Here is a 17,596-nt window from a genome sequence, read left to right as displayed (position 1 = left end):
TCTAGTTTTCTGTTTGAAAAGTTATGCCAACATTTTGTGTATTGAATTTTTAAAGATTTTTTGCATTTATTCTTAAGATATTGAATATGTGACACAAAGGACAGTTGGAATACGGTTCGTAAATATATGATGTAGCGATATCCACACTGCATGAACGCTGAGTATTAATATAATTAATGAAATGAAAAACTGAAATCTGAGCTGAGGGAAATGTTAGAAATGCCTAACTGGACAATTACCAGATAATATGCTCGGTACTGATCAAACTTGTCTGCCTGGGTGGGCTATAGGTATCGGTTTCGTGGCTCTTAAATCTAGTTTCCTATCACACTATAGTGCATGTCGGAAGCCACTCCACATATCCAATTCCCCTTTGTCGATTAGAAAAATCTCCTCACAGTGAACGGCTCTGTGCAATAGCCCAACATCCAATCGTCGCTCGTAGCTGAGTCCATGGGTAAGCATATTACATAGCGGACACTGCAAGCAGTTTGCTGGCTCAGATGAAAACAGAGGGCAGGCGTGGTTCGGTGTGTACTGGACTAAAATAAGACCAGGAAATTAAGGCTTAGTGAGGGCGAGATTCATTCCTCCTGTTGTGACGGTGGAGAGAAGCAGATGTATTGGTGACGGTGTGACTGGAATATTAGTGGAAATAGAGCTTGTGAGATATCAGCTGAGGTGTAGATTTGACCGTCCACGGTGTACCGCGAGTGAGCGAGGCGTTGTTCAGCTGAGCGGGTGGACAGAGACGGACTGCTGGGCGGAGGGAAAGAGGCACAACTGCCGGGTTACGGAACCGTGGGGCTGTCTAGCAGATCTCCCTGGTCCCACTCATCCCTTGACGGCGCGCGAGGAGAGAACGGTAAAGGCCGTGTGCTAACACACTTCTCCCCAGACTATAGCCAATTTGCAATGCCTTGTTGAGATTTGCCTAGTGCTGGTCGGTGATAATTCTATTACCCTTTACTAGTCAAGACGGATCTCAGAAGAGACCGACTTTAGCGAACAAAGGGTATATATTTACCACGCGAATTGTCTCTATGCAGCTTGTGTGGGTTTCACTAGGTCTCGAGAATTGCCTCGGCGGTGTATGTGTGTTCTAGCCAAACCTGTGTGAAATTCCCCCCGGGATTTACCAGTCTGCGACGTGAGAGGATACCTATACCTAGCACCAAGCATGGCGTTCAGAATTCGTGTCTTCCTTCTTATCGTGCTCGGTCTGACATTAGCAGCTGAGGTAAGTCAAACTTTCAACCCCTCCCAAAATAACTCTTTGTGTCATCGTCACAGACTGAATTCAGTGTCCGAGTGAGTGTTTGACCAGCAGTCATACCACATTCTTAAGACGCGTACAGCAGAGATGATATATCCACTATTTGACCAGAATTGCTGGCTTTATTGTTTTTGTCCATTCCTCTACATAGCTTCACAGTTTCACTATCAGCAATTTGCATATTTTTAGCAAACCAGTCCGAGCTAACACAGCCCTCCAGAACTAAGCGGACTCATGTAAAACTGGACTATATTGAACTGCTATAATTCTCTTTAGACGCGCCCTTCTAAAATTCCATATTCTTTCTTTTATTAATATTCATTATGACTGCCCTGTTGTCTACATTTTAACTCACTGTGAAAGTTTTATATTTGGTAAATAAATACGATATAATATCCTTTCAGTTATATCATCTTCTATACATCATAGATTTTGTAGGCCTGTCTAGGTACATTTGCTTGTAACATTTAGCACGGCATGAATGGCATATGCATTTAGAATAAGCTGCATGTGGCGCTGGTACTCCGTTGCAATGAACACGAAATTTCACAAGATTCATTGGGCGGCAGCGATTCAAGTAAATGTTTTTAAGCATAGAATTCACTTTTTGAATTATTGCTTTAGACGATAAGGGTATACTTGAATACTACATTCTCATTTCACACACTGAACACGTTAATACGCCTCTTGTATACGTATCGGGTCAAAGCGCGATTAACATATATACTAGCATAATATGGTTATATATCCCGAAATCACACCTGTAGAAAAACCCTATTAACTTTAGGTGTTGTAATATGTTTTAGGTAATATAGATTCGGTGTTTTGGCTAGTTACTGACTTTACAACCCAAACTTTGTAATTGGCAAATCCGGATACGTCCACATGTCACATTACTTATCATCACTGTAAAAGCTTGGCTGTAGGATTTTTTTTTCTATTTCATGTTTCCTGTTCTACTACTCGTGCTCTTTGTTTTCCGGTTCATAACTTAACAATGCAAGGCTTTTAATATGTTTTCAGCGTTAAAGTTTTGGCTCTAAGAATTAAAACAGCGCTTCTCACGTGCAGTGTGCCTGATATGCCGGCTTAACTTGTATGGTAATTGAGGACGATCACGACTGCTTAATGACACTTTAATCACACCATGAGAGATGTCAACGTATGTGGCCCACCAGGGGGCGCCCATGAGCTCCTCTGGTGACGAGGAAGTCAAAACAATTCGTATTTGTCAAAATATTTGAATTTGAACCGGCGGGTTTGTATACAATATATTCAGTATTATAGTTTAAACTTGCAAACACAACAAGAGGTTTTAGTTACCTGATCCTGAAATTTTTGAAAATTTTGAAATATGTCTGTTTAACAGAAATGTGTTTGACAGAATGTCAAAGCGGTGAAGTCAGGTGCGGGACGCTTATATATCCATTTATACATCATTCATATGTGGGTGCAAAAGGTAACCTTCCCGGGTTAGAGCTGAGAGACCAGAAGTGGTTGGGGGGCGGGGGGAGGGGGTGGGGGCGGTGATAATGATTTGAGTTAGTGATAGGTTAAGCTCTTCACCACCCGGGCTTCAGATTTACATGTAAGTACAAATATAGAGATCCTATATAGCGATCATAATATTTACAGCCCTGGCTTCTCCCTTCAGGTCCTAGTATATATGTGACAACATCAGTTCACAAGGCGATCGATATTAACCCGAATACTGATGCTTGAATCTAACCTTAATCTGAACAAATGACACGAAGCTACAACCTGCCACCAGCTACAGGGAACAATTATAGCGTTTGTCTCCGGTTTTCAAATCAATTTTAGTATCACTCAATATATGAATGTGTATCACCATCAATATATGGTCCAAACATATGTGCCTACGTGTGTGATAGTGTAGTTTGGCATGTAAAAAAGTTAAAATGTATAACTGGTGTTTAGTTTCAGGACACAATGCCTTACAGAATCCGAATGTATTGTGAGGTATATTATCCTGTAGCTTTTATTGTTACACTGTTGATTAAACTAGGGAATAAAAACATAGGAAACGTTTTATTAATAATGATGGACGAAGTATACTTTAAATTCTACCGGGTACTTAATTAGTCAAAAGAATGCACAAAACATGATCGGAATACCAATATATATCCCTTCTGTTGATATAAGCGATTTTTATTTCGAACCGGGTAAATTCATTTCAAATTTCACGTTTCATTGTTTTCGAGAAAGTTGTTTCATTGTTGGAAATGATACCTATTTTAACGATAGTTGAAGTTCATTTAGCACAAAACACCGTTATGCCTACATATCCGAATATAACAACCCAGTTTACACTGAATGGTCACTATTTGCTCACAGAGGTTGCCCGCAGTTTTGCCAATTTTCATGTAAACGTTAGTGACCCTGGATTGACACGGAGGTATTCTTTTACCTGTACATACTTGGCCTTTGTCATACACCTATACCTCACTCGTGTTTAAATATACCTGTATGTATAAGAAGTACTATTTTGAGAACAGACAATAACGTGTGAGCCTTAGCTTCTGATCCCGATCTTCAGCGGTGTAAGAGGCAGCTGCATTGCCTGTGTTCAACAGGTGATTTTATGGCCCCAACGCTATTGGCATTGCCCCTCACCCCCCGACCCCCCCACCTCCCGCCGATGCTGGTTGATTGCAGTGCTGAGTTCCACTGTTGAATGCAGATCCCTGGACAATAATGCTATGTAGTAGAACTGCTGTGTTTATATCGATCAACATAGCGCTGAGCAGAAACTGCAGCCCACTTTCAAACAGGCAGCAAACATATCTAAGAGTAGGAAGTTGGCACTGTATTCAATTTACACCTTAGACGTTATGCTGTCATCAGTTTGCTATATTCGCCGTTGATGCTGTGACTGATAGGTTATTACAGATTTGGCGTTGTAACCGCCTCATTTGCACGCGGATGCCAGGGTAAACCTTCATTTTCAGAATAGTCTCTTATTTGTTTGTAAACTGCTGGCAAAGTTTTGCATTTGCTGGAATTGTTTTCTCACAAGCTGTATGTTTGTTATAGATTTGCATCTGATGTACAGAAGTTTCAAATGTAAATCGATGAGATATGGCTGGGATATTGCAGTTGTGGTTTTAAGACCTATAGCCATTCATTCAATTTAGCCTAGCACACAGTATAACGTGCATGCTGTTCTCCCCTCTGACTTTTACCAGTTTGTCCATTGCGCTATAGAATGACCCTGGACCAGCATATTTAATTTTAATAGGTGTCTCCCGGTCTTTTTACAAACAAACTGCCAAAGACTCACACCACGTGATAAGTATCATTGCCTGTCAGACGGACATACAACGTGTCGCTTTCATACTGTCAAGTACATACAGATGTAGAGTTTTGTGTACAGCATGACTTATCTGGATGACGTAGATAGAGGTCATGTGACCCAAGTTTACACACCGGTATTAATAACCCTGTCTCAGGTCGACTGGTTCACCAGTTACGTCGTTAAGCTTGGCCGTCACAAGAAATCAGACCACTTCGTGAATTGCAGCGTAAAGGCTGGACCGAATACTACTTGTTTAAAATACCCCAGCCCTCACAACCCACCCACGACTTCACCAAATCATCGCTTTGTCGATACTTGGATCAACAGGGCCATATCTAGAAAAAACATTAAAGGATCCCAAACTTTAATTGTGCTATTGTGACTGAATAAAGACATTTTAGAAATACAACTGAAAATGATGCTATCTGAGCGCTTTTAAGTCAGTGAATGAAAGAAATCTATATAAAAAACTTAACATTTTATTGGTAAACCATCATATTTTGGTTAATTTACTTGTTAGTTTTATAATACAGCTTGTTTAGCTTAGGCGGCCAACAGTTTGGGAGCAAAAAAACAAAACAAAACCCTGATGAATGGTTGTTATAGATATGGCCTTGATGAAGAGTTCTTCTAGATATGACCCTGATGAAGGGTTGTTCTAGATATGACCCTGATGAAGGGTTGATCTAGATATGGCCGTGATGAAGGGGTGTGTATGTTAACAATGTGTGATGCTCCATTATCTCATGACTTTAGTCGTGTGTATACATGACAGAATGAGATAAATTCAATATGTGAAGGCCGAAAATTATCCAGGAAATAGGAATATAGTGTTGACTCTAATCGTTATATGTTTGGTGGGAAATGAAAACTCCCTTTTTACTAACTATACATGAAGTATGACATATCAGATATTTTCAATTTTCAACAAGACTGTATGTCTAAAACGAAATAGACTGGCAATAAATCAGTAAATTCACTCGTTTATGAGAAAACCAGGATAGGAAAAGTTCAAGAAAAGCATCAGATCCTATAGGCAAAGATATCCGTTGAGAGACATTCGGAAATGCAGCTAACCGTACTCCAGGTTTGGCTTTTTTAGAGTCCGACTTTTTGAAAATCTTCCATCTTGTTAGATATTTATACTAGAAGAGTATGTCATAACAGTATTGAGAACAGAATATAGTGTATGGATTCCAACCGCTCAGTTTATTCCACAGGGACATACGGTCATAAAATGTGTCTGGTACATGATTAAGGCACAGCAACATTCTTGTAAATGCCTTGTTCTATCTTTTCCTGAAGTAAACCTTTTCTATTTCTGTTGAATTTTTAATTGTGTCTTCCCGGAACACTGCGAAAATATTATTGTGAATAAATCTTTGATAACAAAATTGTAGTTGCGGAACACCGCGGCAGCAAGCGTATGCTTGGGGGATTGAATTGTCAGATACAGCCAGTACAATGAATATGAATGAATAAACGAGCTTAAGTCGATTTGTCCAGAACCCTCTGGGGAGCCCTTGTTGGCATTTCACGTGACAGGTTCATAATATGGCCGGACAACGGGCAGGAAGTAAGGCTTTGGAGCTTATGTACTTGTACATATCTAATGAGCTGCCAAGACACCTATATGTTAATAAGTCGGTGTGGAAGAGGGTAGGGGAAGGGTGGCAGTATAATCCCGTGTAAAGCCACCTCCTGATCAGACAGTCTTGGCTTATGTAGGCCGTGTCACTTCTGTAGGATGGAAGGTGTGTACTTTAAAAGTCGTGTTAGGGGATTAAGAACAGACTATCCGCTGTAATGAAATATTCTGTAGTACGGCGTTAAATAATAAATAAATAAATAAATCTAAATAATAACGCAGGAATTGATCTTTTAAAACTTGTTGCTTGAGCTGTTTCTCAAGACAATCGAATACAGGTAATGAAGTGATTTGCGTATACAATACCTTTCATCTCCAAAGCTTCGCCCTTCGCCATTTGTATATTACCGCTTTACATGAGATAGTGAAACTTATTTCGCCATTGCACCTCTTTCTATCTGTGTCCTCTATATTTTACCTTCTCATTCCTTCACAACATCAAATTTTGTTGTTATCTCACACCACAACGAGTTATACTGGAGTGTGTGTGTGTGTGTGTGTATATATGTGTGTGTGTGTGTGTGTGTGTGTGTGTGTGTGTGTGTGTATACACCATTACTTATTCTGGAATGCTAATATCATATAATAATATTGTTAATGTGGAGATTATTTAATATGTCTATGTATATGTATTCATCAATTCAGCATAAACCTTTAAAAACTGAACAACTTTAATGCACAACTTCTGTGAGAAACGCTGACAGTATGGCTATCGTACAGACGTGCTTACGACAGTATATATGGAGATGCTATCATTACATATATTATCTGAGATTTGCATCGCGAATCTATCTGAAAGTAAGAATGTGTGGTTGTCCTGATTACGCGTAATCTAACATCATTCAGCTGGGTGTCCACACTTAAGCCGTCATTTACCACGTCAGTGTATATGCGTAGTTTTATATTTCAGCATCAATCTTTGTTTTCTAAAAACAAGCGTCAGTGCTTCTATGTGTCATTCTATATGTTTGAAAAGCTCGAGGATCAGTTTAGTTTTCCGCACCACATATTACTCGTTTTCTCTGCAATAATGTGTTGGAGGGTTTAATAACATGCGTCGTAACTGCCACACCAATCATTTACGGCTGGATTGTGACTAGAGATTCCTGAATAGAAGTATCCCCTCGTCTCCTGACCCTGCACACTATGTAGTCTGTAGCAGTATGTTAATGCCAAACTTGGTTCAATACATTTATGACAGAAACCAGCCCGTTGCACTCGGCGCGAAACACTGCAGCTGTTCCTTATTCCTTTGCAAATCGTTTTGCCGGTGTTGTTATTGACAGACCTCACGAATACCCTTCCTTACGTGATTATCGGCACCAGGAGAGATCAATCACGACTGATCGATCTATTTGAATAGCTCGCCTGCTGTATACATAATCAGTTGACGAGCTGTTCAGTTAAACAAGAACAGAGCCCTCGAGGCTTGTATTTGAATACAACTACCATGTGTACTAGGCACCAACATTTCAGGCTTTCATGGGCTTAAGTCCTCAGTTGAACGGAACTTCAACTGGTAGAGAACTATACTGCATATAAAAATGTATTGTACTTGAACTAGAAGACTTAGTCAAATAATTGCCCATTTGTCCTAAAACGTAACGGATGTTTGTAATGATAAGAGACATTGATTGCATTTCTTCCTTCGGTGCGTTCAAATATGAATCGAGAAAATGTTCATATGTGGAAGTGGTGAAGAGTTCTGCAATTATAACGCCTGTGGTGTTTGGAGTAGGGGGAATCTATTGTGTTCTCGGAAGCCTAATAGCTCTTTCTCTAGTCGAGTGTTGTATTTGTTTTTCTGATAACCACATATCTGCCTGGACTCTATTGATTGAGTGTCCTGGTTCGTGCATCTCCGCCGTTTTAATCTTCTGCGCTGAGAGTAAATGTTTGCTGTGAATTCATCCGCTGTAGAAGGCCGTGTAAACACTGCGGCAGCCCGCTGGGGAGCGCTATTCCTTGTGTTTTGGAGCTTCTTGATTTGTATAGAAGGAAGTTTTGTTACCTTATCTGTCTTATCTGTCATTGGCCCCACCGCTTTCAAACACACACCCTACACCAATATGACAGGTGGTTGATGCATATGTATATATGTATAGACCGTCCTTACCTGACTTAACCAGTCATTTGTGACAAAGGTGACAAAAATGCTACTGAACTGTGTAAGACACTCCTATTCTCTCATTGCCAGATAGCCATGGATGCATGAATGTGTTAGGGGTGAAATGTCTCAGTTGTCCCTTAGAATTTAAATACCTGAAGCAGTGGAAAGTTGTTGATTTTCATCTCTACAAGGTATCAAACCATCAAGACAAAGATGTACTCCAATGGACCACCTTAGTTATAAATGAGTGTGTGTTAGCGCTTGTGAAATATACGAATAGTCATTAAAACCTTTTATTTTTCTTTTGTAAAATCCAGTGATTTAAATCTATGCGTTGACATTCTTATACCAGCCGTCAACCAGTAAGGATTTTCCAGGACTATAATCGCAAGGCCAATTCCCCAAAAATTCTACATGGTCTCAGCTACCAATGTGTGGTTTTGTGAACGCACATTATCGTTGTATACTTGTCTATATGATTATCTACGGGTATTTCTATTTATTTCATGTTAACAAAGAACACAGTAATGTCTCGCCTGTGTTGTGTGTTCATCCATGTACATTTCATCCATGTACATTTCGTGGGCTGAAGTCTAAATGGTGAAGAAACCATACGGCAAGATTCTTTTCTTGTGTTAAAACATGTCCAGCTGTAAACGTGCACGCTGTTAGCCATATAGGGTAAGCAGATTGCGTGGCCGCCAGTGTGTATTTAATTCCGAACCAGTATGCGTACGGATCTAATTAATTGATACGCTCTTGGAATAACCCTGACAAGAATATGGCTTTAAATGACACTTGATCAATTTTTACACTCGGTCGGTGTCTGGACAGCGTACATGCCGTGACTAGAGACAGCCTGGATACAAGCCTCCGCCGTGATTTCCAGAATTCGCCCGTATACTTCAGACTTGGATGGGGTTCCTTCCGCCTCTGTCACAAATGCCATACGTAAACATCTCTATATTCCAGACCTTAGCCAACCAACTGCGGCCGTAAGTCGTCAATTAGGCTGTAGTTGGCTGCTGGAGTTATTGGCGGGCAAGGCGCCATTTGCAGTCGTAAATGAAGAGGCTCAGCCAAGGTTAGCCTAAGTCAGCCATGAAAATGTCAGATGGAAGAAGATTTCATTATTCCTTAAATGCCAGGCACGTTGTCAGATAAATCATAGCTTACGGGGTGAGAACCGTATTCATGAATGCAGATCTGCTCTGCTCAGGTAAAACTGGACATTTTTCTTGGTGAATATATATATATATATATATATGTATGTATGTATGATTTCATCCTGTAAGATTTTTGTTCATGGGACCAAAATCAAAATAGAGTCAAAAATGCATGTTTCGGACATTTCAGAATGATGTTCTACCTTGTTTTACTTGAAAAGGGGATCAATTGGTCCTCCATCTTCTCGTTAGCGCAAAGTTACTTCCATGAACTGATTGAGTCCTCAATCTCCTTACGAGTAATTGTTTCCAGCAGTCCTTGATGCGTGTCACACAGGTGCAGCGCGCGCTCTACTCATAAAACCTGACGTGTGATGCAATGTGGGTCACCGCAACGTGCGTTTTTGAGGCTATGTTTTCATTTTAACCCTGTGTACATACTATTCAAGCTGTGACCTTGAAACTTGTTCAGTATATTAGCAAAATCATGCCATTTGAATGTCTAAAGTGTAAAAAGATTTGAACAAAGGATAATGGAGCAATGCAGCGTACTTTGATGCTGCATTGCGATATATATAAACAGCGACATTTGAGATTCATGTATAAACGGAAAACCTCGAAACCAGCTAAACACTCCGACATATAGTGTGCATAGTTTGTGATGAAGGGTCAGTTTAGGCGCCTGTCTTAGAGTTGATGTACAAACATAGATGATATATTATATAATCGACGTAGTTTCCGATTGGGGATCGATATGGATCTTTCTCTTGTAGAGCTATATAGATATATCATATACTGTAAGTGGATTCCGTTTTGAGAGGGGTATGGGACGACTATCCAGAGCCTCCCATTGAGCCATACACTCTGCATGACTAAAAATTTCAGACAAGAATGGGACGTCTTTCTGTGTGCCATAGGCCTAGATGCAGCCCCAAATATGAGGCCCACACGCGACATGGTTTCCTGTTTGACACCTAAATGGGGAAACTCATATACAGACAGGAGCATGGTACGAGCTTACAATGGTTTCATACTTGAACCCTGTGTTAAGCAAGTCATTTGGGAGCTGCACATTCATAGTGGATGTATCGCACATAATTTCTTACTTGTTATCGCGTAATTTCTTACTTGTGATCAGCATGGGTCTGTTCAGTAAGATTTATCACATCTCAGACCAATATGACATATGGCTGTCTTTGAGCTACAACGTTCAAGAGTGATACCATCACGGAATATTAGTCGCTACACCTTCATGTATGATTAAATGGGGATACTCCATTGCCTACTAACATATACCCCAATATGTAGGAGAAAAGAAATTATCATAAGTTATATAATAAAATGATGGAAATATCTTGTGTGCCCAAACTGACCTACACTCTGGAACAATCATTTTCGCGTATAAATATGGCAAAATGTACAAGCAAACAAGTGCATCTGTAAATAACACTGATGGATGAAAACAAAGATAGTATCTTTCTGCTTAATTGGCTAAACAGCGCATGGTATTCGAGGTTGCCTGTAAATGTCAAGCCCAAAAGAAAACAGGAAATCAGGCGGAACATGAATAGTTGTACTCGTAGGTGCCTGGTGTATGGACTCTGTGTCAGCACCAGACATCGGTATATCAGCACATCTCTGTGTTTTTTGATAACACTACGGACTGTAACCGATATAGGAGTAAACAGTAAGGGAGAATCAGCGGTAAAAGTGTGAAAGACCTCGCCGAGATCAGGTGATGATGTGAACATAAGTCTAAAGGTCTTTTTTCTAGTAAGAGTATCAAGGAACAGAAGTATTAGGTTTTATAGTCGACTAGACGAGCCTGCACAGAGACTGTTGTGTAATTGTGGCGGCCATGTTTTATATAGGCTTACATCGGCCCTTATCTGACGAGGCTTTTGATGTTTGAATTACATCCGGGTAATTCAAAAACACATTATGATGTGATGATCTCTTTTAGAATTCTGTTATATTCTTTGAGACACTTTTAGGCCTATGTCATGTTCAGGGCTTGCGCGCCGGCGATCGAGTGAATTTATTTATTTACTGCTTGAAATAGCTCCACTGAGCACTCGGGACATCCATCAGCTTTCGCACGTATATTAGACACTTCCAACCGTAAAGCAATCAACACGGCAGGTGTTGGATTCGATCTCGCAATCACACTTATCAAGGACAGATTACAAAGCCGTTTTTCTTTCGGTCATGCCTTTATTCTAGTTAAGTATGATTATTTGATGTTTACGAGTAGCACAAACTGTTATGCATTTAATTGTGTTCGTGTGGGATACAGCCTCACTTCACCCAATTATCATGTTCATTATCCAGTCATGGATATCTGCGAGGAATGCTTATTACCACGCCAAATTGCCTCAGCCCTACAGAGACATTAGAGAGGTACCCAAAGCACCGGGATGTAAACAGCGAGGATATAATTACAGTACACAATAAATAGTGAATTTCTGTCTGCCAAATTGCAACTGTGCATCCGTGCATCCGATGACTAGGTCGTGCAGTATGACTATCTGTATGGATGGAAATACCAGGCTTGGTCATATGGGAATGGTGTCGGTAATGTTGCTATCGAAGAGAAACGCTATGTTTCAAATTATATCGAGAAACTCACTCTGAACAAAGCCCTAGACAAACATTTTAATATTTTCAGAAGTGATGCACTGCTTTACACATAAAGATTTGAGTTTCTTTAACTTAATGTGAGCCATGTGCCGCTTACTAAATATATCCATACTGCTTGACAAGTCAAATGCGTCTTGCGATGCTTGGCAAGGTGTCGTGTCACAAGACATGTAACTATCACGTAGAAATGAAAACACTTAGTTTAAGTCATAGGCACACCGATTTTGTCGTCCAAATTAACACATGTAGTGTAAAATGGTCACCTGCACATCTACATGTTTTAAATCATGCCGTCCAAATTAACAACGTGTAACAAAAATAGTCTTCTGCAAATACTCAGAAACTCTATACTCCTGTCTGACATGCAATCTTCGAGCGCACGTATCACTGGGTAAAGTTGTAAATGCTAGTGCAACAGTAAAATTGTTCGACTGATGGGTGAGACACAGAGGATGATTTGACCCAAATGAGAGTGAAAACGACCCTAATCTTTTAACAAGTATCAGGGAAAGTACAGGGAATATCGTGTTTATTTGTACAGAATGTATACAAAGTGAATTATTTACAGACGTGTTTTTTGGTAGTAAACAAAGCATTGTAAAGAATCGTGGTTTTATGACCGTGGGATCAAGGTCGTGCTAGTATTTACTGGCATTCGCGGACAATTTTTCCACTTCAGTTCGTCTACGACCATGTCTGTGGAAGAATGGAATTAAGGGGTTAACGTGGTTTGAATGGCGCTGGAAATTATGAAGTGTGTAGACATTGTAATAATCGGAAGACGCCTGATTTGCCGTGACCTCGTCATTACCAGCAATATGTTAGCGGTACTTGGCGGAAATTGATTTTACTTCCAGCCATCCCTTGAATGAAGCAAGGACGAAATATTCCGCGATAAAACCAATTTATATCGATGAGATTTTCCCCAGTGCCTTAAATCTCCGCTAAGTCTCCCACTGCTCGTTGAGGCCCACTGTGTACATGTAAATTGTAAATCTCTCCTCGGTAAATCGGTGAAAATATATTACCCGGACATTTCGATCGCTCGTATTACCTCTGTACAGGGATGCTCATTTCCCCACCCACTGTAATCGTATATTCCTAACCACGACTGCCTCCGATTCGACCAGATAAAACGGCGCAATTTTCGATCGTATTCCCGAGACTGGGCTAATGACGCTACCGTTTATCTTCACAATGGGCGGCTAAAGAGCTGATGGTAGAGCTGCAGCCTGTAATTTCCCAAGGAATCGCTGCCATACTATAAACACGCCGATAAAACATGCTTCAGTTGGTGCACCCAGGATGGTGAAGTGTTTGGCTTTCTCCAGGCCCGCATCGCTAAGCTCTCGATTTTAAGTCAGCTTCATGGATCTTAGATAGTTGGCTTAAGGCTATCCGTGTGTTTTACCTTTACCTTAGAGACTGGGCAATGGCAAAGAAGATATTCATTACTATAGTCCATCCATAACCTATCATACCGAAATATATGTGGCATACGATCGTATTGGATGTTTATATCCACGTCAAACCTTTTACTTCATTTTACCATTACCCCTAATTCCGTTATGTCCATGAGTTTTCCACAGGCTCTGCCTGGTTTCTTCCCACCATATTGCTGGCCACCGTCGTGTAAATGAAATATTCTTGCGTACGACGTAAAACACCATAAATATATAAATAAATATAGAAATCATTGCATCATTGAACCTGTACAAACTTCTGAACGGGTCGTAACCCTGACCTGGGTTTTAGGTCCTGCTTAAACCTATAGTTAAGGTTTGAGTTGCCTTGACCAATGTAACCTTTATCTTGGTAAGTGATTCATTAACCGCTATTGCAGCACCGCTTCAAGCATGTCCTAGAAAGTCAAGTTAACCGTTTGTTAAATGAGAAAGATTTATATCTCAATAACTGGGGATTAACCACCGAGATTTTTTGCACAGCTATAGAATATTTGATCCGATTCCTTGCTTACCTTTCATAACATCTTAAATTGCGATGCTGACTTTGGAGTTTCAGATAGACTGATTCTTCAGTTTGTTCTCCTAAAGGATTTCTAAGGTAAAATTACGTAAGACATGATCGATTGAGTGTTCTACTATTCTGGTAAGTCTTAATCCTCATTGAGAAAGCGGAACCCGGTTTGTGTTGGCGAATTTTTTTCTGTGGATATACGATCTCATTTGTTTTGGACGTTTACAATTATCTGTACATTGATTGACAAATCATACCCAAGATTTCAAGACCATGCCATTGATCGTGAGATTTTATTATTGGTTGCATTTTGACCATGTACCTTTACTGTTATATAGGACTTATCTCAAGTCTTATACTGCTTCATAATGTACTGGTCCTTTTCTGCGTAACTGGAAATGCCTGTCGCAATTAGCCGGCTCGTCCCACACTAACCTTGTACTTGCAAATACTATTAAAAATCCTATGTTACAGTGTTTACCATTTAAAATCTTTCTATGAATAATTTCCCGCGATTCTAGCAGAGTGAAGTCTGTAAGATTTCCCGGGAATAATTTGTTCATCCTCCTTTTTCCCCTCGCTAACAATCTCAAGCGCACTGTGGAGTTTTCCCGCAGGCTGCTTCATTTGAAATTCAAATCAAGCTGGGTTTCACGTAAGCCCTTCATGAGATGCTCACCAAGGCGGACTTGCTTGCTCACAGCCTTGCGTATTTGACTGGAAGGATAACAAATGAGAGCATGGCATATAGGCTCATTTAGGCGTACCCAAATAAGACTTTCATATCGAATCTGTTTGATTGATAGCCCACTGTGTGATCGGGCTAGAGAGGCCGTGAAGAGCCTCTAGTGAGTGCAGCGCCCTCTAACAGAACGCTGCCTTGGTCTAGGCATTAATCACCCTCTCTTTCACCGGAAGTCAGTACTTGATTGGTCTGCAGAAATTTCATTTGCTGACGGATTATTGAGATTGCTTATCCGGCTAGTCTTGTCAAAAGTTCACATGTTGGAAATTTCATTGCGCCAAATTGCTGTCTATTCTGGCAGAGGTTGGTGAACTTTGCTTTGTCCTGTGTTATTAATGGTCTTTATTGTCTACCTTAACACCGCGAAACGGACTTGGACGAGGCTGGCCGATCAGGCAGGAAAGATCATGCCGAAAGGGTCATTTTGTAAAGTTAAAGTTCCGTAAAGTTCATTTTCTACATCTCTTAATTGCCACGCGATTTCAGTTGTTCAAGGTATTCAATCGGTCAAACCATCACTTATGACTTGAGTATTCAAAAAATGGAAAAACACCGCTTGCTATGCGCAATCAAAATTATACTATGTACTTTTCAACAGTTGTATCCTATTGTCTCCCTTGCATGAGCTCTTTCCTCCCTATCCATAGTAGGCTAACTTCGATCTCCCTCTGTTACTGCTTACCGACTTTGCTATGGAAGGATAAAAGTTTGCCTCAGTAAAATGGAACCCCTAAAATTAGGAAACTCAATTGCATACAAAGAATCTATCGTTTTGTATTATATTACGAAGCATTCAAACTGAATTCATTCATATGGCAGGTTCTGCTTTACAGGAAACTAGATTGTAGCCTGGACCTCGAACTTACTTTGGCAGAAAAAGGTCTTCGCTAGTTTCATTTCGTCATGACGGCCCGGACCGACCAGACAAGTGCTTCCGCTTATTAACTGGTTAATCAAGCCTCAATACTGACGGCTTTCGTGCTATCTAATTATTGATTTTAGAAAATATGTTACCATAGTAACAGAGAAATTAGGAATTACTGTTCCTCGGGGCATTTAAGGTGAAAACACATTTACATCGTCTTGGATGCTGCGTGATAATTCAGTGATGCAGTTAATGGGTAAATTCTATATAACAATGACTTTGATTGGAGAAATTTTGCTATGTAAACTGGAATATGCTTGTATTGATCGCACCAGTGGAGTAAGTACGATGACTTAGGCTAAAACGCACATATATAGACCCCAAGACCTTTAAAAGTGTAATGATCTTTTAAGAAGTATTGCTTTATATTGGCGTGTTTTTTTTTTTTGTCAACTCAAAATGTTTAGCTTACCCGCCAAATAATACCTTTTGATATTCTTCTTGGCGCAGATCGCGGTTTATATAGAGTTTCAGTCTGGAATATAGAATTAGCTGACTTGTCTTTTATTCCGTTTTTTTTAGTACCCAAACTTAATGCTTCACCTGTATGCCAGGACCACTCCTCCCAATGCATGATGATAGTCCGACCGTCTACACGCTGATTGGTGAAAATGAGCCGTTTGTGTATATTTATCCTAAACGCGTATAAAACACTACCAGTTTGTCTGTCTGTGATATAGACGGGCGTCAGTGAACCATGTTTTTGGCTGCAGTCAGTTTTGTGCTTTGATGATATATCAGTGGAGTGGCTAGTTAAGAGCACGTGGCCGTTTCTATACATGGGCCACCCCTGTTATGCTGGCTGCTTTGTTGTAGGTCGATATTGCTATCTTATTCCATCGTCCTGCAAATCCGGGTCTTGATTGAGCGCGATAGTCCCAATCCTTTTGGAGCCGAATTAGTTGGGCGGGTTGTCAATCCGGTATTCTGCTTGAATTGTATTCAACGACCTCGCCCGATATCCCCGAAATCCTCCATTCATCTGAGATGAAAACCTGACCTGCATCCTAAGTTGCTCATCGCAGTTCTGGCCACTTTACTTCGTTAGCTGTTCATGTCACAAAACGGACCTAATAAATGTTACCTTAGGCGTGAAGCTAAATAGAAGCGAGCAGCTGTAACTTTTTTCCTTGCCATCAATGTAAAAGGCCGGGAGAAAATCCAATTACCTCACCTCCTTGTCATGTACGATGTTATGAGCAAGGACCGATAACGAGTTTAGCAAGATGAATTCTTTTAAGCTTGTAGCATTTGTGTAGCGGTCTGCACAAGACGTTTGTGGTCGTTAACAGAGAACATGTATAGAATCTCGTGGTAGTGTGTTTACAGTTTTTCTTCGGGTTTATTCCGAACTGTATCACTTATTACCCGTCATATAGCATTTGTGGGCTCTCTTTTGGAGTAGGATGTAGTACCCTAGAGAAGCAATTTACCGCAGATGTCATGAACTGCACGCCATCCAGTCACATGCTATCGGCCATTGTGTCGAGCATTCCCTACGCTTTCTCTTAAGTCCCAAGTATCAGGCCCTCTTTAAAATCGTTATTTGGAATGGCACTATAGGATAGACACTGTAACTGCTACATACGGAAGTGCTCCCACCAATGCTGCGGGGCTGAGATTAATTTATCACCTTTGCTTTGGACGGCTTCTCAGAAGTACACAATTGGCACATTTGTGCTTATAAATGTATTATTCCCCACATCTTAGGTTCTCCAACACCTGCATATGCTTTGAACACACAAACAAGTGAAAAAAAAAGCCGTTTTTGAGGAACTATGGAGAAGAGCACC

General features: G+C 40.4%; 1 protein-coding gene across 2 annotated transcripts in view; it reads left to right on the top strand.

The window, feature by feature from the left end:
- The first annotated feature begins 511 nt into the window (after positions 1 to 511).
- Positions 512 to 17,596, top strand: part of LOC135475342 (uncharacterized) — a 50,078-nt gene continuing 32,993 nt past the window's right edge. Inside the window, exon 1 of one of the 2 annotated variants that reach the window (XM_064755198.1) lies at positions 512 to 1,240. In XM_064755198.1, coding sequence (XP_064611268.1) covers positions 1,181 to 1,240 — 60 coding nt within the window. In that variant the 5' untranslated portion in view covers positions 512 to 1,180. Of the gene's footprint in view, positions 1,241 to 2,494; positions 2,535 to 17,596 lie in introns of those variants that run through there. The other variant, XM_064755200.1, reaches the window with a different exon arrangement.

The sequence above is a fragment of the Liolophura sinensis genome, chromosome 9 (genome assembly GCF_032854445.1).
Source record: "Liolophura sinensis isolate JHLJ2023 chromosome 9, CUHK_Ljap_v2, whole genome shotgun sequence".
Lineage (NCBI taxonomy): Eukaryota > Metazoa > Mollusca > Polyplacophora > Chitonida > Chitonidae > Liolophura > Liolophura sinensis.
Note: the sequence above shows the minus strand (reverse complement) of the source record. Positions and strands in the feature narration are given on the sequence as shown.